Consider the following 25138-nt stretch of genomic DNA (forward strand, 5'->3'; position numbering starts at 1 on the left):
TGTTGCGACTCTTACGAAGTTACGGAGATACGCAATTTCAATAGCGGAGGCGAAAATTATTCATAGAAATGCTAACTTGTAATTAACTGTGCTGCCATGGCGTATCAAGTATCGATTTTGTTGATCTTCAAGCGATCACTTCGATTTATGCATCATATTATTACCTATTTTGATGAATATTTCCAATCATTGTGAAAATTTTTATCTTGCAAATTTGATCCGTTTTAGCAAGAAGTATTATTATGATAAGCAATAATAAAAATGAAATGTTACGCAGTTTTATATATATAAACAGAGTGTTTGGAAATAATCGCCAAATATTTCATGGGTAGAGAAGACTAAACTGAGTCGAAAAGTCCTCTACCATTTTGCAATAGAGTTAACAAGATATTAATTACTAAAAATTGCCAAATATTGGTCTTGAATAATTTTTAACTCAAACACTATCAACTTTACAAAAAAACTGCAAGAGACAAAAATCATTAATTTTCTTCTCATAAAGTTCTGAGAATTTTTTCAGAATTTTTTAATACTGTATTTTCTCATGTTGGTAAAAAAAAAGAAAATAAAGTACTAAAAAGTTGATAAAAAATTCTGAAAAAATTCTTAGAACTTTATGAGAAGAAAATAAATGATTTTTGTCGAATTATTAGAGAATACTAATTAGATTTGCGAGGACTCATAAATTCATACAAATATTTAATCACAACGATGTAGAAACGGTATCGATTGGATGCTTTCCATAAATATTGGTTATACAAAAACGGGTTTATTTGGATTGGTCAAGTTTCAGTGGACGAATATCTCCGTAATATTTCTTCATAGTAACTCCGATGCGAGATACGTGCACCACTTGAGAGATTTATGTTGCCCAATTTTCATCGATCTTTCGAAAGTGAGGAGAAGAAAGAATTCTCGCGCTCTCCTCGCGATCGGAAGATCGAGAGAATTCGCAAGAGGAGTGTCTCATTGTCAGTCGAATCGCATTGGTCGCTCGTCATTTTTCCATGGCGGATTTTTCGGGCCCGCTGCCGCGAGAAATTGCTTAATGAAGCCGCCGCGGCTCGGCACTGCCTGAAAGGAAGGTAGAAACGTTGCAGTGGGTCAAGGAGAGACGCCGGCTTTCACTTCCTCTCGGCAGCCAGCGCGAGTTCCTCGAGAACGCCTCCCGAGCCACGACTTTTTTTCCCTTCTCCTTCTGTCGTTCTTCTCCCCGTGAGAATGTTTATCCGTCTATGACTATACTTAATTATACCGTGGAGAAGATATGTTTGTCTTCCAACAGATGAACTGTATTCAGCAATTAATCTGGATTGAGCAACGCGCGGTGCAATACGAATTACAACAAGTAACTTATTTCTCTCGCGGAACGTTATTTTTCATTAATGAGAAATCGGTGTTTCACTCTATGACAGAGTCTGCACAATTCACGCTTGCACGAATACTCTGGTGACATAGCGAATGAAAACTATGCTGTACTTTAATTTCTAAAATAACCATTTGTTGTTAGCATTATTTTTTTATGTGTGTTTACGGGATTAATATGACATGTTTCACTATAAAAAAAAATATGGTTGTCCCAAAATATAAAATGTAAAATTATAGTCGCTTGAATCATTTTTATGGTAATTTCAACTATTTTATGATTGTAATAACTAATTTTAGTCATTTTAGATTGCCAACTGTATACATTTGTTGTTAAAACTGTACGCATAGTTACTGTTATTATTATTATAGCAGTAATATATAATTATAGTTACAAATACCAAACATTTTCAGTGTGGAATTCTCTGTAACGTAAAACGATATTTTATAAACAGAGTAAACTATAGGACGAGTAGAAAATTTAAAAATCTAAAAACAAAAGCTTTATTTAATAAATTCATTTGCAATTTTAGTGTAAATTTAAAAAACAATTTTCAATTTTAAAATACACATGGAAACTTTGTTCTTATATTTGTTCTAATTTCTAATATTCTATTTTTTTTTTTATTTTCTAATACAATAAACACACACATACAAACACACACACACATATAATTTTCCTTTATATATTTATATATTTTATTTCTATCTATTCTGTTACAATTTTCGACATTTCATTTATTTTATCGTTTACTCACAATAATTCTAATGTTTTAATGTACAATATCAAGCAGGATTAATATCTATTTATCTAAACGACGCTTCCTGTTATCTCTGTTACAGTGGATACCAGGGAAGTCCAACCGCACGACCCGAGCGAGAAAGAACAGCTAGGCCTCGCAAGTGTAAAAGTGGAGCCAGGATCCACCAGCGCGACGACTACCAGTAGCACAGGGACTCGTCTGCTCCACGGTATCCTCTCCCAGCATCCCCAGCAGCATGGCCTGGGACTGCAAAACGGATACGGCCGACACTTAGCCGGTCACGCACAGATGGGTCAACCGCCTTATACCACTGCCGCTATCGCCACGACAAATACGCCAGGTAAGACCCCGAAGACATATCAACGAGGCTTTAGAATACTGCTTATAAGCTGCTGTTGAGACTTCATTGTTGAGGGTCATAGTCTTTTATAATTTTCACCAATGATCGCTTTCGATAATAGATTAGCCAGCGTAACATTTCGATAAGAATTTTGATTGATTTTTTTTTAAATTTTGCAATATGAGATTTAGAATAACATATTGTTCTTTTACTTGAAAAATAACACAACTAACTAAATAACTAAAAAAAATGTTTTTGAGTTATTTTACCTTGAATGAGTTAGGCAACGATTCCTCTATCAGTCATTAAAAGTATGAAGCAATAACTTTAACTTCAATTTATTGACTAGACGGATACTTGTACTCGTACTGGAGATTTTCAAAGAAATCATAATATCTCTTATATAAAAATGACACATTTTGCGTGCTGTTATTTTTGTAAATAAAAAAGAGTCTTTTACAAAAAACATTTATAGCATATTTTTTCTTCAGTCGGATTAATAATGTCACATATTTTACTTTAATAATAATGTCACATACTTTACTTGGTTTTTGATTCGTTGAGATCGTGGTACTTTTATGTTAATCGATCTGAGTTGGGAATTCAAACCTCTTGCACTCGAAAACGCTATTTAGAGTTAGTTTTATTAATCAAAGTTTTAAGAAGAAATTGATTTATTTCGAGAATTTAGTCAGTTTAACTGATTAAAGTAAGTATAAACTGTTGCGATATTTCCAGTTATATCACTTTTAATGAATTATTTAATATTTGATATAATTTTATAAGATATCAAAATTGTCACAACTTAAAAGGGTTGCGAAACGAAAATAAAAATGATATTCGATCATGTTTCTAAGAATATATTCTTTTTACCAATATTATTTGATTAATCAATATAATGTAATTACAAAATATTTTTTTCCTTTTTTGAAAAACTTAATTTTTTGTAGTTATGTCAATTTTGAAGTAAGAGAACAATATGATGATGTACAGGTATATACAGTAGATAGTATAAAGAAAAATGAGGAAACTTGAAAAAAAAATGTATTAATATATTTTTAGTGGAATTTAATATCCACGTATAATGAAGAAAGAAGTAAAATCAAATACAAATAAAGTAGAAGGATAAATAAATATTTGATGTCAATAGGAATTTTTAATATATATATGTATATATAAAATGATAAAATACAATAATAAAAATATATGTTAGAAAAATATAACATTAAAATAATAATATTAAAATATGAAATATTAAAGTACAATAAAACGAAAGAAAATAAAATTAATATAACGTAAAAAAGTTTTAGAAAGTTTCTTGACATTTTTTCATTATTTAGAATGTATCGTATATCGATACTGTTTCTTCGATTAGAATGAGTTATTTTAAAAAATTAACTTTTATAATAACTACGAGGACTACATACGTCAAAATCAAATTTATGTTTCTTTATCTGACTCCATTAATTCAATCGTTTGTAGACTTTTATTAGAGATTCTCTTTCGAAAATACGTGATATTCTAAAAATTTCATAGTTATGTTGTATTATGAGATATCAACAAAGACGTCTTGTCCACGAATGAGATTGACATTTTGCGGGTTGACATTTGCCGGATAAAATAAGATATCAATTTCCGTTAATTGGATCACAGTGGCTTTTATAGTATACATTGTTCGTTATCGAAGTGACAATGACAACTGCAGTTTGATGCACTTGGACTTTTGTCGAGTATAATTGCATCGCGGTGTTACTACTGCTAATTGAACAATAATCAATCGCTATAGCAATTATAATAAGAAGAGAAAGTAAAAAAATTTTTTCCGGTCGATTTCTCAAGAATGATCTACAGTGTAATATGACGCAGGAATCGCGTAATAATAACGACGTAAACCAAATTTCCGCGTTCGCAATCCGTAAGTTGCAATTGTGGATCAATGTCGATTTCACAAAGTTGCATTACGCAACGGTAAAAATCGCGCCGGTAACGAACCAATCGTTGCGTTGCATATTCGATAGGAATTCGGGCGTAAGACGGTTCTTAAAATACTTGGACTCGATCGTTGCATAAAGCAGCGCCGGTCGATCGGTGAGATTCGCGGCAGCTTGCGACAGTTTTGCATGATTGCCTTGCGTAATATGACGACGAGGTGGACGATGATGACGATGATGACGATGACGATAAAAAGAAAGAGAGAAAAGGGGAGATAGGACAGGAGAGAAAGAGAGCAATGACTCGTGCAGAACCCTTTGGGATTCGTTTGAGACAGTCGCGTTATGAGAGAGAAAGAGAGAGAGAGAGAGAGAGAGAGAGAGAGAGAGAAGGGGAGAGGTACCGTGGGAAGAGCGAGCGATATGCATACCCAATGACCGGATGACCTTCGCTCGTTGCATAAAGATGCCTTTAATTGACGGCGCGCGCGAAAACACGTTCGGCACGGCATGGCTCGGCGACGCTCGATAAAGCCGAATGAACGGAAGAACGAGAGCCGCTGGACCACCTCGATGGGACACCTAATTTGTTTAAAGCGGTAGACGAAAGCGACGTGTACGTGGCTTTAATTTAGGGCCTGGCAAAGAGCCGAATCGGTCGATGGCTAATTTATCACGTCCGCGTAATATGTAGTGGAAAGCAAAACGGCGCGGCGATTCGATAATTGCGACGTATACTTGGTATAAAGTATTCATCGGATGTTTAAACCAATGCGATACGGTGGTTGCTTTGGCTATATGTATATGCCGGTGACGTCAGAAGCGAGGAATTATATCGGTCACAAATTATGCTCTCTTAAAAGACATGACTTTTTGAAAGAGAGATTAAAAATAAAACTTGTGGTTCAAGAATATACAAGGTAATGGAGAACAACTTTAATATACAAGTCACATAATGAAATGCCGAATGACTGTGGTCGATAGAAAACATCGTAAAAATGAAATTATAATTATTGTAATTTTATTCATAATTTTATTTCATTAACCTTTAGAGAACGAAGTCCACTTTTAGTCTTATAATTTTTCTTTAAGTAAAATTTATTATAATTCATTATTTCATTGTATTCTTTTCACCTCAAAATGTGATACGGTTGATAATGTTTCAGCATCGCTGACTTTCCCGTTTTGTTGAAGAAGTTAGGTTAACAAAAATAGATAATAAAAAGATATTATTTCAAATATATCAAGAAATACCGTCATTTTATATAAGAATGATAAAAATAAAAGTGTTTAGCGGTTATTTAAATATTTTTTATATTATTATATTTGAAATAAAATGTGAAAAGGACACGTCATTCACGTTTGACTCTTGTAACTCTACGTAAAGTTATTGTTCTTGGCGTGTAGCTTCTTTTTCAACGAAATAATAATTTTCGCAGAGGCTGACGCAATTCTTTCTCTGTACAATCCTCTCGAGTGCCTTCTATTTTATTTATCGCGCTGTTCTCCGTGCGAAACGGAATCGCGCGAGATTAATTGACGGTGTCGCGTCTTATCGCTAGCCGTAAACTCCGCCGGCTATTTATCACAGAGGACGCGTCTCCTCCCTTTGTTTCATGGCTGGAAGCAGGAAGCGGATCACTGCCAGCGAGCCCAGCGGACAGCGGAGTCAGCGACGTCGAGTCCAGCACGTCCTCCGGCGGCAACGAGGACGCGAATCTCTTACTGAAAGCAAGGCTCAATCCTAATTCGTCCCTCCAGCCGAGTCTGGCATCTCATCACTCCCATCTGTCGTCGGGTGAGCTCGATCTTTATACATTTTGCGCATCATTGACGCGTTTAACATAATATGTGGACAAAAAATTTTTTTTTAAGTCTTAAATGTTGAACAAAAAATATTTTAATAACAATTAATAATAATTCTTTCGAATTAGAGTAATTCTTTATTTATTTTCTTTTGCAAAAAATTTACAAATTTGAGAGATTGATAATAGGAATCGTTATTAAGAAATTTATCAATCTGAGAATTAAAGAATTAATACTCACTTTTGATTCTTGCAAATCAATTATGTTAATTGAGCAATTCTTTTTTAAGAAATTTAGATTATAATAAGTAAAGCTGGGATTATATGAAAGTGCATATTTTATATTATTAATACGTATGAATTTGAACCGGCTTGTATATCTACACGAATTACGTAAAAGCAAAGCGTTGCTTTTATTTTGCATACGTATCTTTTTGAGCATATTTCTTGTAAAGTTGCAAATTTGCTCATTAATATTTACAATTCTTTGAGAAATTAAATATTTTTTTAAAGACCTAATTTTGTATTCAAATTATGTCATTTTGTGTTAATACTGTTTCATATATTTTTTGCTCAAAGTTAATTTGTTTATTTTATTATATTTTTACAATTATTTTTTTCTGTACTTTTTATTTAATAAATATATTGCATATTTTGCATCTTATGCAAATATCTCATTGTAAGTATTTACAGTGTTCTGTAAGAAATTAAATATTCTTGATTTAGTTTTGTATTCAAATAATAATTTCGTTTGTGTCAATACAATGTTGTATTTTTGCTTCAAGTTAAATTTGTTATTTGTTTATTTTACTACATTTTTACAAATATTTCTTTTTACGCTTTTCATTTAACGTATATATTGCATATTTTTGCATATTTTCACATTATTTCCTAATATTTTTGCATATTTTTACCAAATTTTGCATATAATATGTGCATATATTCTTGTTCTTACGTGCATATAATTCCCAGCTTTAATAATAAGGAATATTAAATTTGTATAATTTTTCTAACGCCGTATAAATCTTAATTATTTTTCAAGATAATCCGTTATAAATTTAATTGCAAAAAAATTTTAATTTTTTAATATTTTCATTTCGACATCTTTATTTATCTATACGGAAAACTTAAACGTAATTGTAATCTAAATTCCGAATCGTATAAAAGACAAAGAATTTTCGATCGAAGGATCTTGGTCGAAGTAACTTAATAATACTTATATAGATTTATAAATTTTCACTTTTAATTGCACTTTTTACTTATAATTTTTATATTTCTCAATGTAATTATTAAATATTTTAAAGAGTTAAGATTATTTATCATTAAAATACTTTTGTACGATAGAATATGGTTGTTTTAAGAGTAAGATTGATGGTTTGGGATTTTTAACGTAAACTTCGTTAAACGGAAGTTCCAAAAAGAAGATATATCTTGAAAAGATATATTTTCAAAATATACTTTCTTATTGAACGCATCTTATTGATTGCTTGACAGCAGCACTCGGCAGATCGGCCTGCCACAGCCCCGGTGTGTATCCGGGATCAACGGCAAGCTTCCTGTCGCCCACCTATCATCCTCATCAGCATCCTATCACCTCCCAGTATCATCCACATCGAGGGAGTTCGCCACACCATCAGCACAGCAACCATACTATGGGCCCGACGATGGGACCGCCCCACCACCACCATCATCATCAAGCGCAGGGTCTCCAGCATCACTTGCATTACCGTCAGCCATCCTCACGTAAGTTCTCAAACTCTAATTTATTACAACGACGTAATTGGCGGAATTAGCGAACCCCGCTGGGAAACTCCCCGAGAATCCTCGATGAATTCGAACAATAAGCGATAATAGGTAATAACAGATCATGCAAGATCGATGTGTTGGACGTGGTGCCTGATTAAAATTTCGATGTCAATGACGACGTGAAAATTAAAGAAAAAAATTGACCGAGAGAGTAGCAAACTGAGATTTCGAAATTTTACCCTTTACTTCAGAGGCATTGGATAGCAATCTACCGACTCGGATTTCATGCTAGACTTGCAATGAGGGCCTTTTCTTTGACCTCGTTTACTTATCGGCAATTTCGACGATAGTAGATGTATCTCCGTTCTCATCACGATCGATTGGCGTGACGATCAGAAGGAGGAAGAGATAGGAAAGTGCGGGGAATGGAGGAAGATGAATACTCGACGAAACAGTGATTTCGATATCTCGCGGTCGTATCTGAAGACTGGATCGTCGTGACGTAACGACGCGGTAACCCGTAGAGTTTATTTCGCCTTCGTAGATATCGATTCGATTGCTGTCGACCAACCAAACGCGGAATATTTTCGCCTTTGAACCGACAAATAACCACGCACGCGATCGATCCTCTACGAGTCTATAGATTTATTCGTGCTGCTTAAAATTGCTTAAAGTTTTTGCATTTTTAACGAGATAAATATATTATATATTCAAGTATTGGAAAGAGAGAAAGTTAAGATTCTGAGTGTAAGAAGTGGCAAATAATACCGATAGACTTTATGATTTAATGATACCTATATCTATATATATACACACACATTATAATTATCGTGTTTTCTTATCACTTTTCGACTAGTAAGATAGATTCATAATCGCTATTTTTTTTACATTGCCAAAATTGATGAGAAATATGCATGTATATGTATCTTTGATAAATATAATGAAGCAAGTTGTGAAATCTAAAGATGTAGATGAAATGAGCGACATTTTTATCGCTTTTTACATCTGTGACCTCATAGAATGCTGTAATTCGAAATAAAATTATCACGAGTATGATATAGATAAATATTGACAATACGTTTACTTCGCTGAGATGACTTAAATATTTTTATTTCTTATTTTTAAAACAAGTGGATAAATTTCCACGTACCAATGGCGCTATTTAGGAGATATTAAATCGCTGACATTTTTATTTCACTTTCCGCCATAATAGAATAATAAAGAGAGATTTTATATTGTTTTTTCACATTGTATAGCATAATAATCGTATATATGAAATGACAACAATAAACGTTGTATTTATTAAATGTAACGTTTAAATACAACGTTTTAAATACACATAAATACGACTAATATAAATACTTTACAATGTTGATCTAGTAGAGAAAGTGATAAAGGAATTAGAACGTAAATCCGCGATTTCAAAGACGATGCTGTTGCGGGATAGAAGAAGTTGGGTCGAATTTCTCGTCGAGCGTTGAGCGTGTGAAGGCAGGAAGTGTCTAGTTCGTCTAATACTAGAGAAGGACTTCCTCCGCGGCCAAGATGCCAAGTGAAAGGATTCGCCTTGTCGTCGCGGTGGAGCGATCTCATGAGCGTCGTCGTCGTCGTCGTCGCTGTCGCTGTCGCTGTCAACGACGACGACGTCGACGTCGACATCTCCGGAGCGCGATTCGTCCCGTTCTCGTGACCTACTTGCCGTTCTCTGATTCGACGGCCCAGATTCGTTTCCTGCCACCGAAGCATTTCCGTCTACGCTCTCGCATCTCCACAGACAGACAGACACGCAGTTTTCTCCTTCGATACTTACAATCTCCGTTGAGAAATAACAGATTTTTTTTTCATAAACTTCTAGATGATGTAAACATTCTCTTGTTAGTTATCGACTATTTCTGAACTTTTCTAATTAAAATTTTATCAAGGTAAAGCCAAAAGCCAACTCAAAATTGGCTAAGGTCTCTAATGGTTTATATTTACTTATACATTAAACTAAAAAAAATGGTTCCAATGAATACACAGAAGAACGATTTTGCTACAAAGTATCTAAAAATTTAGCTAGATACAGATCTAAAAATAATTTTGGATCATTATAATAATTATATGTATAGGACGCTTAAACTAGTTGTTAGAATGTTAAAATGTGTTAAACTATTCATGGCAATGTTTCATCAACGTTTAAGCGTTCTGCATAATTATTTTGGGCCAATAAAATTATTTTTAGATCTGTATCTAGCTAAATTTTAGTCATTTTAGCAAAAGCAACACTTCCCATAATTTAACTGTAACTTATAGTTATTTTTGTGCCAACTACATAATATATTGTATAAAATATGATATATACTTTTTTTAGTGAAACTATAAATATAATTGTCTAATAAATAGAAATGTAAGTATATAATTAGTATTATCAGTTATTATCACTAACATTATAGTAATTATAAAAATCGAGTTTTTTACTGTAATAAAAATATTTTATATTTTATCATGTAATTATACTTATAAATACCGAATATTTTTTTCCTGGTATAGGGATTAAAGCTTTCAAATTTAGCTCATTCAAATTCGACAAGTCTGAGGCAAAAAGTACAAAAATCACATACATACGTCTGCATAATTGCTTTCGCAATGTAAAAGTAAATTTTCAACGTAAAAAGTAAGCGTAATCCTCGAGACTCAATTCTAAACATAAAAATTTAGCACTGTAATGAGGTTCTGAAGGAGGTTGCGCGCTAAGATTAAGCATGTCAGCGATCCTCAAATTGAGGACGTCGCGGAATAAACATTTCGCGAACATTGCGGACACTTGTGGCGTTAGATTTTTACTGATTCACCTACGTCAGGTGTATTTTGCGCGGCCATCTTCGCCCGCAGGGCGAATCCAAGTATCGCAGGAATTAATTAAACGTAGACGATGTGGGTCAGTCGCGTTGGTTTGGATCGGTGCGCGCAAAGTATAAATTAATCAGGGCGCGATCGACAAGTTAGGTAATTTCTCGACTGCGATCTTGCGGCATGGATATTCTCTTTATTAAAAGCCATTAAAAGCCATTAAAAAGCGAGTACTAAGCGGGATCGGCAGCTGATTATCAACGAGCGCACCTGGCGTCGCGAAAACAGCCCGCGCCAAGGTTCATTTCTTGACGAGCCACAGTTCGAGGTGAAAAGCGCGTATACAATCGCGGTGAAATTCTCTGCGTGCGAGCATAGAGTATCAATTATCGCAGCGAAAAGAAAACAGAAGAAAGGCTAACGCAAGGTATATAGCGGAAGCTGCAACGCTCGTTGCGTTTTATTATTATCGCAGGCCGCAATTCCCACCGCGACATTGTCGACAATGAGATCGAACTTTCCTTAATTGAATATATCCTGCGAGCGAAACTACATTTCTTTAACCTCATTTTTACAACGTGCCCGATCATTTTCTCGGAGGGAAAAATTGCTGCGTGTGTGTGTGTGTATCTTTAACGCATTTAAAGCGTCGTTCGTGGAGGTACGAATGATCGCCGTTTACCGGACCGTAAATTGCGGCCACTCGAAATATGCTAATAAGACAACGCCTTAATGAAAATTTCCGTGGCTCGGAATGAGCCTGCCATTTGCGTATGTCGTCGATAATAACTTTATGGTTAGCCCGTAGAATTTTGCGAGGAGTGTCGCGAAAACGCGAGCAAAGCAGTTGGTCATAATTTTATTCTAAGATTATAATAGTGAAATTTAGCGTTATTTTGCTTTCTCGATTGAATTATTAGGTATATATTGAGATGAAAATCAAATATTTCCGAAAATAAAAAATTTAACTTCATCACAGAAAGAACAATTTCATTGAAATATTTAAAAATCTAGCTACAGATCTGAAAACAATTTTGTTTGTACCACCAAAATAATTACGCAGGATGCTTAAACTACATATTATAGATTTGCTGATTACTAGAATGTTAAAATTTTTCGCAGTAACGCTTAAATATTCTACTAAATATTCGCTTAAATATTCAACAATTATTTTTATGGTTCAACAAAATTATTATCAATTCTATCTTTTGCTAGATATGAATTATCTAGTTAAATTTTTCGCAATAAATTTATTAACATTTTTTAACATATTAACATCTTAATATGACACTTGATGATAGCATCAAATTATTAAAATTCCTTGTCAATTTAATTCACGATTAATAGAGTAGTTTTATGCAAATACATATATAATGTATATTAGTAATACAAGATTAAATTATTTAAAGCGATGAAGATCCAGCTTCGACCGTAATGGGCATTTTAAATTTCTAATATTGTAGCTAAATTTTTAGATACTTTAGCAAAACCGAACGGCTTGTTAGATAAAACATTAAATACTTATTTAAGATAAATAAAAAAAATAGATACGCAAGCGCATGAAAATGTTTTTTTTTCTCTTTTTTTGTTTTTATTTTTTTTTTTTTTTAAATAAAAAGTGAACGCTATTATGTGTGAAAAATTTGGAGAGCAAGGGATAAAAATGGTGTGACGACACTGCGTTATATCGAGGCGCGCTCGACGAGCTGTCGCGGCGCGCTCCGAGTAAAAGTGTGCCAGATTGTATAATCGAACGTGAATAAGCAAAATGTTACGCCATAGCGATTTGGTAACGTCGTCGGGCCCCCCTTCCTCTTACCTCGTCCGAAAGGCACGGCCGTGTTCTCATTGCGGTAGGCACAACGATCTGCGCGGGCATAGGTAGTTGCGGACGAGAAAAAATTCAACCTGTTAAGGGTCATGCGACATTTCGATACCGGATATACGTATACCGAATTACATCCGGTAACAACAGTAAAGCGGTATTTCCTATAAGAGAATTTTGTCAATTGTCTCCTCGTACAAGCTGAAACGACTCTCTGACTGGCAAGTTAATTTTTCAGTTTGATAATTATCGAAATATTTGATGAGGAATTTTTTAAAAGATATTAAGAGATGTAGATTTATCTTTTAATTTCTAGTTAGACTTAGTTTGACTTAATTTACGTTCTAGCAAATTGATTGATATTTAATCAATTATAATGTTATGATCGTTACTCACCGAGTTGCATCTGTGCAGAAATACAATAATAGGTACTTTGAAAAGTTTATACATTTTATTCTCGAGATGAAATATCTATATATTCAATATTGTATAACTAGCGATATTGTGGTTCAATAAACTGTAGTTTCATGAAATTCTGGTTAGACTATTGAATCTCTCTCGATTTATGCAACTTTGTTGCGAGTACATCTGCGAGAATTCGCTGCCAAAACTACAACGAGCGATTTTCCGCGATTTCGCCGGAGCCAATTGGCCATCGGCCTCTTTTATCTAGATCACTGTACCGCGCAAACATTGCGCAACTCGCAGTAAGAGTGACCGCATATACATAACTTTGTCTATAGGGTGTCGTACACGGAGCCACTTTCAGCTTCCTCTCTTTTTTGTTCAGTTTCAGATTTTTGCGCCTGTCAAGGAAAAAGCAAATTGCTTTCTGTAATTATTCGCAAATTATTGATCCGTTAAATCGATGGCGTGCTTGTTAAAGTCGGATTATTCGGCTAGCTGATCGATAAACGCTTCGTTCGCAAAGTAGAAAATAATCAGGGATGTGTTTATCGAGTGAACTGTTTGCCTATCCGCGGTCGACCGCGGATATTATAGACCTTTTACACGCCGGGCGCCAGGTATGTACACTACCGGAATAGCGACTCGGGGAAAGAATAGAATAGCACGCCGCTATTTTCGGCCGGATCATCATCGAGCCGCGATTCGTCGTCCATTAGCGCCTCGAGGAACGTGTGAAAGACCCTTTAGGCATGCCGGGAACGAAAGTGATGCGCGCGAGGTGGTGCGGGTTGGCAAACCAGCGTGGCACAAATTTTGACGCTGACGGCTTGTCAAGGCGAAAGTGTTACAAGGTTCCGAATAGCGATACGTACAATGTTGAATTCGAAACCGATTTGATTTTCCATGTTAAGTTGCCCAACTTCCTTCGTGCCCATTCAAATTTTATTGCGAAAAATATAAATTTCCAAATTTGTTAAAATCCTCGTGAGAGGATGTATATGGATTTTACTAATTTTTTATGTATAAATTATATACACATACAGCTGCTGAAAAAATACGAATTAAAAATAGTCGGAAGAATAATACAATTTCTATTTTATCTTCTATTTAATCAGAAAAAAATATAAGTTACGTAATAAATTATATATATAAATATTTAAAAGGTTTATTACAATATCGCTTTATTTTCTTTCTTCCTTTGATTCATCATTCATCATATGTGTCAAGGGTAAACCTGATTTTCATGCGAATATCAATTACATTTTGAAAGTTAACGATTGACGTCAAAGTAACCTGCGCAATACAAGGATACTATCTTGATTATCTGAAGAAATAGATTCCATCAAAATATTTTAGTCTTTTTTGGGAACAATGACAAATTATTCAGGCACGCGAGACTTTTTTTTTTTATTCCGTCATACATTCGACAACTTCGTAACTGTTACTGAAAATATAATGTCGCTTAAAGCAGTTTTAGTATCAATATAAGTAAGTCTAATTCAAAATCTTATAGTATTATATCAAAAAAGAATAATAATGTCAAGTCCTAAATCTTAGTATTAGAAGAGACTACAAGTAATAATACGAGTATTAACACATGAAGAAATTCGACTTTGAACGTGAATTTTTTTTCGCGACCGAATCCGAGAAAGGGGACGAAAATGAGTTTATTTGGGAATCGCATCATCGAGGGGAATCAGGAATGTCCTGGTTGTCCTAGATCAAGTACTCCTGAGATATTTTTAAAAGATCGCCAGACGCACCAACGTAATTTCAAAGGCGTGGGAAGGGGACGGTTTTGGAGGGGACAAGGAAAAAAGGGGAACTGGCTTTTTGCTGCGGGAAATCGACGGAAAAAATAGAACGGCGCGAATTTGCCGACGAATAACAGCTTACGAAAGAGCCGGGTGTCGGGCAAAGAGCTCGTAAAAAAAATTTCCGCCTGCAGTTCTTCGCCACCACACGAGAAATCACAAAGTAAAAAGCACCTACGAGATACATTGCAGAGATATATCGATTATTTTATATTTTGCATGTTTTTCTGCTTAAATAATTTGATATTTATCCAAACACCAAGTTTGTAGCTCTCCTGAGATTACTTTGTCGAAATATTAAAATATTTGTTTGAAAGCAATATGTTTATGTATGTTTTGCTAATACTTGTTTCGATCGATCAGTATAAAGTATGTAATTTCTGCGTTTCTGACAGAATTTCTGTTTAAAATGTGCATAATTTATCGCACTGATACTTTCCAATAATTGCTAACCGTGTATATTAATATCTTTGATAACAAAGTTATCAAAAGTTTACGATAATATTGATACGCTAAATACAACTCTATCTTCCTATTTACGCGTATGCTTATCAAATGGTGATTTAATAACATGATTTACGTAATCTTCGCGAAATTATCTTCCGTATTGCGATGTTTACGTTTAGAAAAGCGTGTTATATCAGATATTAGTATCACATGGAGATTCACGTGACGCGTCCGTCATGTGATATACAATCATATGATAGGCTTAAGTTTATCTTAGTTAACTAAAAGGGAAGTAATTAAATTCTAAAAAGTATATTACTTGTATCGGATGTTACATTCCTCATCGTGTAAAATTGTCATACGGAAATAATTTTCACAATTATTCAATGTAAATCAAAAGAAGGGAAAAGGAAGAGAGAGAGAGAGAGAGAGAGAGAGAGAGAGAGAGAGAGAGAGAGAGAGAGAGAGAATCATTGATACAACTTATCAGTCACCGTGAGATGCAATAGCTTACACCAAAGTATTTTTCTGCCGCGGTTTACCTTCACGATTAAAATCTTGTTTGGTACGTGCAATCGATGGCCGATAATAAGATAATACCAGGAAAAGCACATTGCCGTTACCACGAGTGAGATCGATTACTTTTACAACTCCGATATCTGAGAACAAGTGTCTTTTTAAGCGACGAAAGTGAATCTGAGACGCAACGCGAGTTCACATAAAGTGTTAGTCAATATATGTATACCGATCCTTTTATTATTTAGAACGTTTCTCGTTTTATTTTTAGCGCTTTTGTACTTCAGTACTTCTAGTGATGCATTAAATTTTCTGAAGGAAATAGAGATTCTTATCATCACTGTTTCATATCACTGTTTCATAGCAACGTTTTCTATTCTCTTTTCCTCTTTTACATTTAATTTAATGATTTATATCTCAGAGCGAAAAAATAAACGTGGAATAAGGCGCAAAAATAATTGAAAATTTTATATATATGTTACATATATGTTATATATATATTACGTTCTGTGTAAAGAACAAAAATATATATATATACATATTTTTTTATGTTCTTTACACAGAACGTAAGTATATATCGATGACGATGAATTCAGATCACTTGGTTCGAGTTGAAATGTTTATGATTCAACCCTTTTTATCTCGAGAAATAAACGCGCAAGAGCATATTATTTTTTCAATGTTTAGAAAAATTGTCAGTCCGAATGAAGAGGAAAGAACTTCATGAAGCTATGCGAAAACGCGTTAACAGCACCGTGGAAGGGTCGAGCGTCATAGTGTTATGTAACACGCACTCGCGAGGCCGCGGCAAGTAAAAATAAAGGAACGAAACGAGTGATGCAAAGTGGATTCTAAGGCTAGAGCGGGTCTAGGTCTAGGTCGACTAGGCGCGGCTTACTGTACGCGGCTTATTGTACGTGTTGTTACCTCGATAGAGTCCACTTCCTGATTGAGAGATAGCGCAGACTTCCTTGAAAACATCTGATGTACATCAAACGCGTTTGATTCTGATCGACTTTTTGTTTGATGTTTAATCCATCCATAAATATCACATTACGAGAACAACATCCTTGGCATATCCAATTCGGTTACTTATAACTTCACGGAAAGAACGATTTTATTAAAGTACTTAAAATTTAACTACACTAAAAAAAAGTATATTAAATTTTAGTTAATAAATTATTTGTTTAAATAGTGCCAACTAAATATTTACTTTAATAAATATAAAGATATATTTATTTGATATAAGAATCATTTTTAATTTGATTTGACTATCATTTCTTTTTATTGGCTAATCTTTATTTACTATAAGTAAATTATGTTTAGTAGGCATTATTTATTCAAATAAATATCTATTAAAATTTAATATATTTTTTTTTCAGTACAGATACAGATCTGAAATTAATTTTGTTGGATCATAAAAAACTTAAATTTTTATATATTTCAGCAAAACTGTTCCTTTCGTATTTTATAAAAATAAAAATAATGTAAACAATTTTTTTATTTTCAAAATATTAGACAGTACTTTATTAGTTATTAAGGAACATGTAACGGCCAAACAAACAGTACAGTGAGTGCAAAAAGTATTTGTATAAGGAAATTTTTTACTAAAAAGCTTTATTTGTAGAAAATAAACATTAATTGGCAATTTTATTTTAACGAACACATTTTGTTTTAACATAAATAAACGAACTTTGCGTGTATTCCTGATTTTAGGAGTTAAATTTCTCGATTGTATGAATACTTTTTGAGCGTTCAAACAATACAATTTTTAATTTTCGCTTATTTTTAAAATCTTTTTAGCATAGATAATTATGAGAAACATACAATCTATTTTATTTTTTATGAATAAATTGTTAATTATTCAGCAAGAAATGATCTCTTATTAGATTAGTTGAATCGATATCGAATTGGTGTCGAAATAATTGTATCGATTTCGTTTCGACATCAATTCGATGATTCGTTTCTCGCTGGATAATATTTATTTTTCAAAAATAAGGTTTTTTTTTAATATTTTCTCTGTACGAATACTTTTTGCACTCAGTACTGTATGTATTATACTTTATTGGAAAAAGAAAGTCGGAAATTAAAGGTTAATCAAATTCGTGTCTCGAGCGCAACAAGAAAGAAAGATTTTATGCTTACTTAAAACTTCCTGTAAAATTGCATTATTTTATTATATGTAAAAAGAAAAATGTGTTCCTTTTAATAGCAAAATGATATTTGTAGACTATTTCTTCGCAGTTTCTTTTTCGATTCTGATGCTAGTGTACTGTACGAATTACTACGCTACTGTATATATTCGCTCGTAAAAGTGCTCGTGAAAGTGCAGGCGAATTCGCGTTTCCCGAAACAGGTGCACGGTTTCACCGCGCGAGGAGAGGAAAAGCGCAGGCGAGAAACGAGACGTTTCGCGGCCGAGTCTAGGTCTAGGTGTAGGTCTAGGTCGACTAGGAAGGGGCGCGGCGGTCTACTTCCTACCCGAGGACGACAATCCGGCTTTTCTCTCGGAAATACTCGCGCGCGAAAGGAACGTCGATCATTCGGGCGAAACGCGCGCTGCAGAACAATAGAACCGTGTTAGTGCGCTAGTTTCCATTATTATTTCGGTTACTTGATTATTTGATTCGTCGAAGGAAAAGTGCGTTGTGAAAAATTTCTCACAAGTAATATGTTTCGATGAGAATTTTGCTTGTCTTAGGTAATCGGTAATGATTTACAATTGATTTATATTTCGTACTTTCGTTTCAGTATTTTTCAAGTTTATTACATAATTTGATTGATAATAAAATTAATTCCGAGATACATCTTCGATACAGTATATCTTCTCTTTTTGTCTGTAACGTTTTGTCGATAAAAGCTGAGTATACTTGGCTCGTAAAAATCATCGTTAAGCCGAGCCGGTCGTGATTTTAGCATGAAAATCGAAAGTTGTCCGGTGCATTCACACCGGCAACACGTGACATTTCTCGTGACTTGCTGATTAATGGCGTTCACGGACTCCGGAAGTACAAGCGGTATCGGATTTTTTATTGTAGGCCACGGCACGTTTCGCAAATTGCACGCGAGGCAGAAAATAACGGGTCGCCATAAACGCTACGTCGATTTCGTGGCGGGCGAGCTTCTCGATTCGCGCGCGTGTGAGCTCTTGTTCTCCTTTTTTTTTCCTGACCAAGCAGATACCGCGTGATGTTACACTTAAACTTGAATTTAATAATCCATTTTGCAAGACAGATTCTCCTACTCTTCGTTACTTACATTCATAATCTCTTATTTACGATTGAATTGTTTTCTCTAATTTCTTATTATAATTACTCAGTGTGTGTATTTGTTTTGTAACGTAATCATAATTTCGATATTTCGTCGGCTCGTTAACCCTTTTTATTCAAGTTATCTTCGTTTCAAATTCAATTTCTTTATTTCGCCAAAGTTTAGAATTTCAGAGTTTACGACTCGCCGAATCTCCACTTCTCGTTGGCGAAGTTTCGCGCGACGCTACGACCATTTCGCACTGATATCGCGCGATCCAATAATAAGTGCAAAGTTCCTTTAAATAGCGCCGCTAGCGTCCGTTGAATATTCATAAGAAAGTTAAACCTCCGTGTGGAATTCGTTACGATACCGTGCAAGGAAGGTTACGGAATTAAATAGTTCGGCGTGAATTCGCTTTGCATTTGCGCCGCTCGTATAAATTGAGACTATCATTTGCAAAAATTATTTCTGCATCGCGTGAAATGAAATTTATGCGGATGTCTATTATACATTCAGCATATATTGTATCAATTATTATTACGTTGACATGTTTACAATAAATTTTGTTAAGCAAATTAAAATAAAGGTAAAATTTAATTTTTTTTACAGTGATCAGTATAGAATAATGGATTATTGCATGCTAACTTATAATTGTAAGTAATGTTAGATTGCATTTTTTGCTCCAGAGTCTATTCAGTCTCGTAGATAAAGAAAAAAATGTTAATTAGGATATTGCGCTTACTTAGGGAGAAAACACTTATCTGATAAGAATTTATTAATATAAGCGAGCAAAATATGTGAAAAATAACCTTGTAGGAGGGAAATTTTAATTAGAACGTTGCGTTCACTTACTCAAGAGTCTATTATTTACAAAAACCCCATTAAAAGACTTAATTCAAGGCTACATCATTCGCGCATCGTTCTTAGGATCATCCAGTACACGAAGCAGAAATTTTAATTAGAGCACCGCATTTATCTGCGAAACAATTACCAAGAAACCATTAATACGCATGCAATACGAAAGACGCAAAGTAAAATCGCACTTTATACCGGCCGTCTTCCAGTTCCGGATTGCGTTACATTAAGTCAACCTAAAACATTAAGAGGAGCCTAATTGGAACGTCGAAATTGCGGGACGTCGAATTCGCGTGAAAATCGTGACAGAAAAAAAAAAGGAGGAGAATAGAATCCGTTGATTCGCACGTGCGAAGAACCGTAAAGGATAAAATTCGCGTGCGTGGCGTCTTCCGTGCACGCGCACCGTCTTTCGGATCACCCTGTAGACGGGAGGAGGAAAGAAGGAGGACGGTTTTACAGATAGGCGCGCATAGGCTGGCAGGCTCTGAGCTGGCTGACAGAGAAGCGCGTCCTTCCTGGGTCTCTGCCCCTGCACCGACGTGTATATTGTAGTATTGTATATTTCCAGTGTACATATTATCAGAGCGTGCTTCTCTGTGTGCGCGCACTTGCCGTGCCTGCCGCGTCCGCGTCTCGCGTCCGTGTGTGCGTGCGTGTGCCCATGTACGTACATACGCGTATATACGCACACGCGCTGCCACCGCCGCCGCCGCCACCGCCGCCAGCAAAAATGCATAGCACTGTTGCACCAGATGGTTCTCAACCACTCGCGCGACGTATTTAGCACGGTCCTCCGTTCACACAGCTTTTGTTTACGACCAATCCATCGCGTAACGAGGCGCACTTATTTCCTTCTTTCAAAAAAAAAAAAAAAGAGCGCCGCAGAAATCGCATCTCTAGTCTTCCCGATAATAATGTTTATCCGTTGCGTTCGTTTGTTTGAGGCACACACGAGATTATCCCAATTGTAATCCTATATGTTCCTAAAATATTCATAAAAATGTTCTCAAAATCTCAAAATAATATTCCAAGGGTATTCCGCGGAATGTCTTCAAAATGTAAGAGCAATATTCAAATAATCGTTAACTGTTCCATTTAATATATATATATATCGTTATATATTTTTGAGAATGTTCCATATATATGAATGTACCGCAAAATTATAATTTTCGCAGAAATTCCAGATTCCTGAATACATTTTAAATAAAATTGTACTGTCAAAACCACCTTGGCCGATGAAAGTAAAAGAAATGTCTTTAACAGTAAAATTCAGAATTCCCCAATTTTGAAAACTCACTTCACGAGCAAAATGCTGCGCTCCTATTCTTTTCCAGATGATTTTTATTTACGAGTTAATATATCTCCACCGCGGCCCTCTGTCGACGGAGATACGTACTGCTTGAATGAATGATTTCGTAATATATACAAGAAATGTTTATACAATGTTTTATTTCATTAATATTCTGTGAAAATTCTTTTGCTATTTCGAAATATTCGGCACACTGAGAATACGAATCGAACTTTCTATGAATGATTAGCGTCTATAACTGTGAATATACGTTGAAAAAAATTTCTGGGATTGAAAATGGCGAATCAGTAGACTCTGTGATTGTATTAACCAGAATTTTGGTCATCATGATTGGACATCTGGTTACCTCGATTAGAATTTATAATATTAGGTGTTGGAATTAATTCGTAGCGTTTTACAAGTGATGGGAAGTACTTTCATTAATGTATTTTTTAATGCTCATGTGAAATAAATAACATTCTTTCATTAAAAAACGCTACGAATTAATTCCAACACCTAATACGTTTATTACTATAAAATTCCAATTTGTCCGCATTTTCACTAGAATTATAATTAATGCAGCTACTTTTTTTTGCATACATGTAATTCAAATCTGTACATCGTGCGATCATTTAAACATTGAACATGAACAAAATTTACAATAATATATATCTTGAATATATATTTATGTAGTTCAATTGTTTAAAAATTACATTAGGTCTATTCACATTCTATTCACCTGCACTTTTCGCACTTAGAATCTTTGCTTTCTCTCTTTTCAACATCCAAATATATGTTTATCTCGTTTTAAGTATAGAAATTTCAAATAACGCGCGAACAAGCTTATTATATTTGGCGAAAATATCGATGATTATAGAGAATAAAGTTCCAACTCTGTACACTACGAATTGTGAATTCGCTTAAATAAGAAGAGTCTCGTTTTCGCACGGAATTATTCTTGGAGCAGAGATATGTGGCGACGTTCGATAGATTCAGTTCAACGGCGATAGAGATAATCGGCAACTGAAGGATAGTGCCGAGAGAGGAAGTGGGAGAGAGTGTTCGTAAGCCGAGTAAATGCCTTCTTCAAGGTTTCCCTCCATTTGCCGACAGCTATTGGAACACGTCGGATCGCGTGCTGCGACTTGGCTCGTGGTGATTGCGGATATTTTCGAAATTTATCGACGTCATCGTATACGATGACAATAATCGGAACTCGGGTGCAAGAACCAGACGAGGCCACACTATTCCAAATGTCGCAGGAATTCCCGAAAAGCAAGATATTTCGAAATTATCGCATACCAAAGTTCTATCTTTATTTTGATATATGTATGAAACTAATAATAACATCAATAATAGATATACGCTTTTGCGGTTGTATCTTTCTTTATAGATGTATTACACGTATTTTTTAACAAAATGGGAAAGTTACAGATTTTTTTCTATTTTATCTTTGAAAGTAATATAAAACGGCGGATCGATCGCAGTTTAGACTCTAGATAAAAAATTATTTCACGAGACATCTAAAAATTATTATAAGAAATAGACATGTTTTGAAAAAGTAATTTAGATAAAATGAGAAAATTTTCATGTAAACTATAAAATTCTGTATCGTTAAAATAAATAGAAATTTATTCATTTTTTTATACGGAATGTTTAAATGGAAACATATAAATTTCAGTTACTTTTTGCAGAATCTATACATCTGATATACCCTTAAATGTTTCTCAAGTGTTTCTCAAATGTATTCAGAATTTAATTAGTTCTGAGAACCTACAAATCTATTTGCGTTTCCTATAGTTCAAAGTCGATTAGAAATAATTACGCGTAATAAATATGATACCGCAATATCTAATGATGTGATTAGACGCAATAAAGTTATTAAAGAAAGTTGCGATTATTTATTTTAGTAATAACTATATAACAACGTTATCATATTGAGAGTTACTGCCACATGACGTTTACCGCACTGTTGTAATCACTCCGTTGATTATGTAAACACGTACAGTTGTGTAAACGTGTCTCTTTATTGCATCGATTTATGAACCATCACATATCCTGCGGCTATTAAAGTAAACAATTTACCGAGGAAAGTTAATTATCGCATAATCAACGTAAACGACATATTTGCGTCACGCAATTTTTCCAGTGAGATCGTCGTCAAAATCGTCGATTCTTCCCATTGTACTCTGTCCGAAATTCTTTTTTCTTTTTATCGTTGGGGGTTGGTTGATAAAAAAATTCGAACAATCACTACGTTTTGATACGATATGTTGACACTCCGTGTCCGTATCTCACGGTGCGTTTCCTGCCGCTGAAAATAGATTCCTTCGGACATTTAAACGTGGCTTTCGGTGGCGGAGGAGGAAGCGCATGAGCCCGAAATAAATTTCTTCGCGCTTTCGACTTTCAATTTCGACCGGCCGACGCGGCGGTTTCTCTGCGCGGTGCACCGACAACGTTCTCCGAAACTGACGCTAAATAAACAGAATTTAAACGCTAAATTCTACGTGAAATAACATCGAGGAAGGTGGACGTGGCATTGCATTCGATGCCTTGTAAATAGAACAATTAACGTTACTTTAAGGACTAAGAGATTAATGTACAACTACATCTAAATATAAAATGGGAACTAGTTAATTGTTTTGAACGCATTTAGACGGTTTTATAAAACGATTTTTTAATTTTACGCTGGTAGAATTTAATAACAATTTCTACATACTGCATTGCCGGAAGCAACGAAATGACATTCCGTAGAAGAACGCGTTTAATCCGGAAATAATCATCTGTTTTATATCCCAGCGGTGAAAAAATATGAATTGTAAAATATTGTTTTGAATATTGTTTAACAAATTTTTTTCTTCTCTTTTTTAATAATTATTCTTGACAAATCTTTAAGTACGCAATTTCATCATCACGATAAAAGCATTGTATAATTATAAACTTTATTATTTTTTTTTTTTCAAGAAATACTGTCATAATATAAGCTATTTATTCCATTTATTTGCTTATTCCATTTATTTGGTTTTTACTTACTTTTTTTTTTAGAAGATTGTAATTCAATCCATGAACGGAACAGTTTTGCTGAAATATGTATCCTATAAAAATTTAGCTAAATATAAAATTTAAACATAATTTTGTTGAATCATCAAAATAATAGGAATTTCAAATATGAACTATGTTGCAAAAAGTTTTAACGTTTTTATAATCAGTTTTTCTCTTAACAAAATTATTTTGATGGTCAAACAAAATTATTTTCAAATCCGTATCTACCTAAATTTTTTAGATACTTCAGCAGAAGCATTCTTTCCATGCATATATCGTAAAGTTCTTGAATACAAATAAATTGGAAAACAATCAATATAAAATATTAATAATGTATGATTTTAATTGGAATGTAAAATAATCCAAGTGATCGTTTAGTAAAAAAAAAAAAAAAAAAATCAGGTGATCATTCTTGGATTAATTAGATCGTCTGCAGTATATACATAGACATACGTTTCCTCTTTCATTAATATTTGCCCATTCTTTAGTCTCGAAATTCTGACCAACGAGCCCGACTCGCCTACGTGATGAGCGTCACTTTCTTTATTCCTATTATGCTAGCTCACGTATAGTCTCACATACGCGCGTGTGTGCACGCGCGCATCGTGGTTGTTGCACGTTCATACACGCAACTCGCCGTGAGTGCGGAAGAGAGAGGGCAGCCAAATGGGAGAGAGAGAGAGAGAGAGAGAGAGAAACGATGCAGCTAGAGTATACCGTGCGGGTATAACGTCGAAGGCATGTATCGGCGGTTCCAGCGAGGTATAGACGATGACCTTGTCGTCGGCAATTCACCCCGTCTGACCCCCCTCTCTTTCTCCTCCCCTCCATCCTGACGGCGCGGTACCCTTTCCTTCTTCTTTTCCTTCTCCTCCTTCACCTCCTCTTCGTTCGCCTCTTCGTCG

At 34.6% G+C, this 25138-nt stretch overlaps 1 protein-coding gene across 4 annotated transcripts in view; it reads left to right on the plus strand.

Moving 5' to 3' along the window:
• The window catches only part of Eip74EF (Ecdysone-induced protein E74), a 178317-nt gene that overhangs the window by 127179 nt on the left and 26000 nt on the right, over positions 1-25138 (plus strand). For 3 of the 4 annotated variants that reach the window (XM_087403294.1, XM_087403296.1, XM_087403297.1), the window contains 3 exons: positions 2209-2469; positions 6031-6198; positions 7700-7948. In XM_087403294.1, the coding sequence (XP_087259420.1) occupies positions 2209-2469; positions 6031-6198; positions 7700-7948 (678 nt within the window). The remainder of the gene's footprint in view (positions 1-2208; positions 2470-6030; positions 6199-7699; positions 7949-25138) is intronic. The other variant, XM_087403295.1, reaches the window with a different exon arrangement.

The sequence above is a fragment of the Acromyrmex echinatior genome, chromosome 2, assembly GCF_024713525.1.
Source record: "Acromyrmex echinatior isolate Ae372 chromosome 2, ASM2471352v2, whole genome shotgun sequence".
Classification (NCBI taxonomy): Eukaryota; Metazoa; Arthropoda; class Insecta; order Hymenoptera; family Formicidae; genus Acromyrmex; species Acromyrmex echinatior.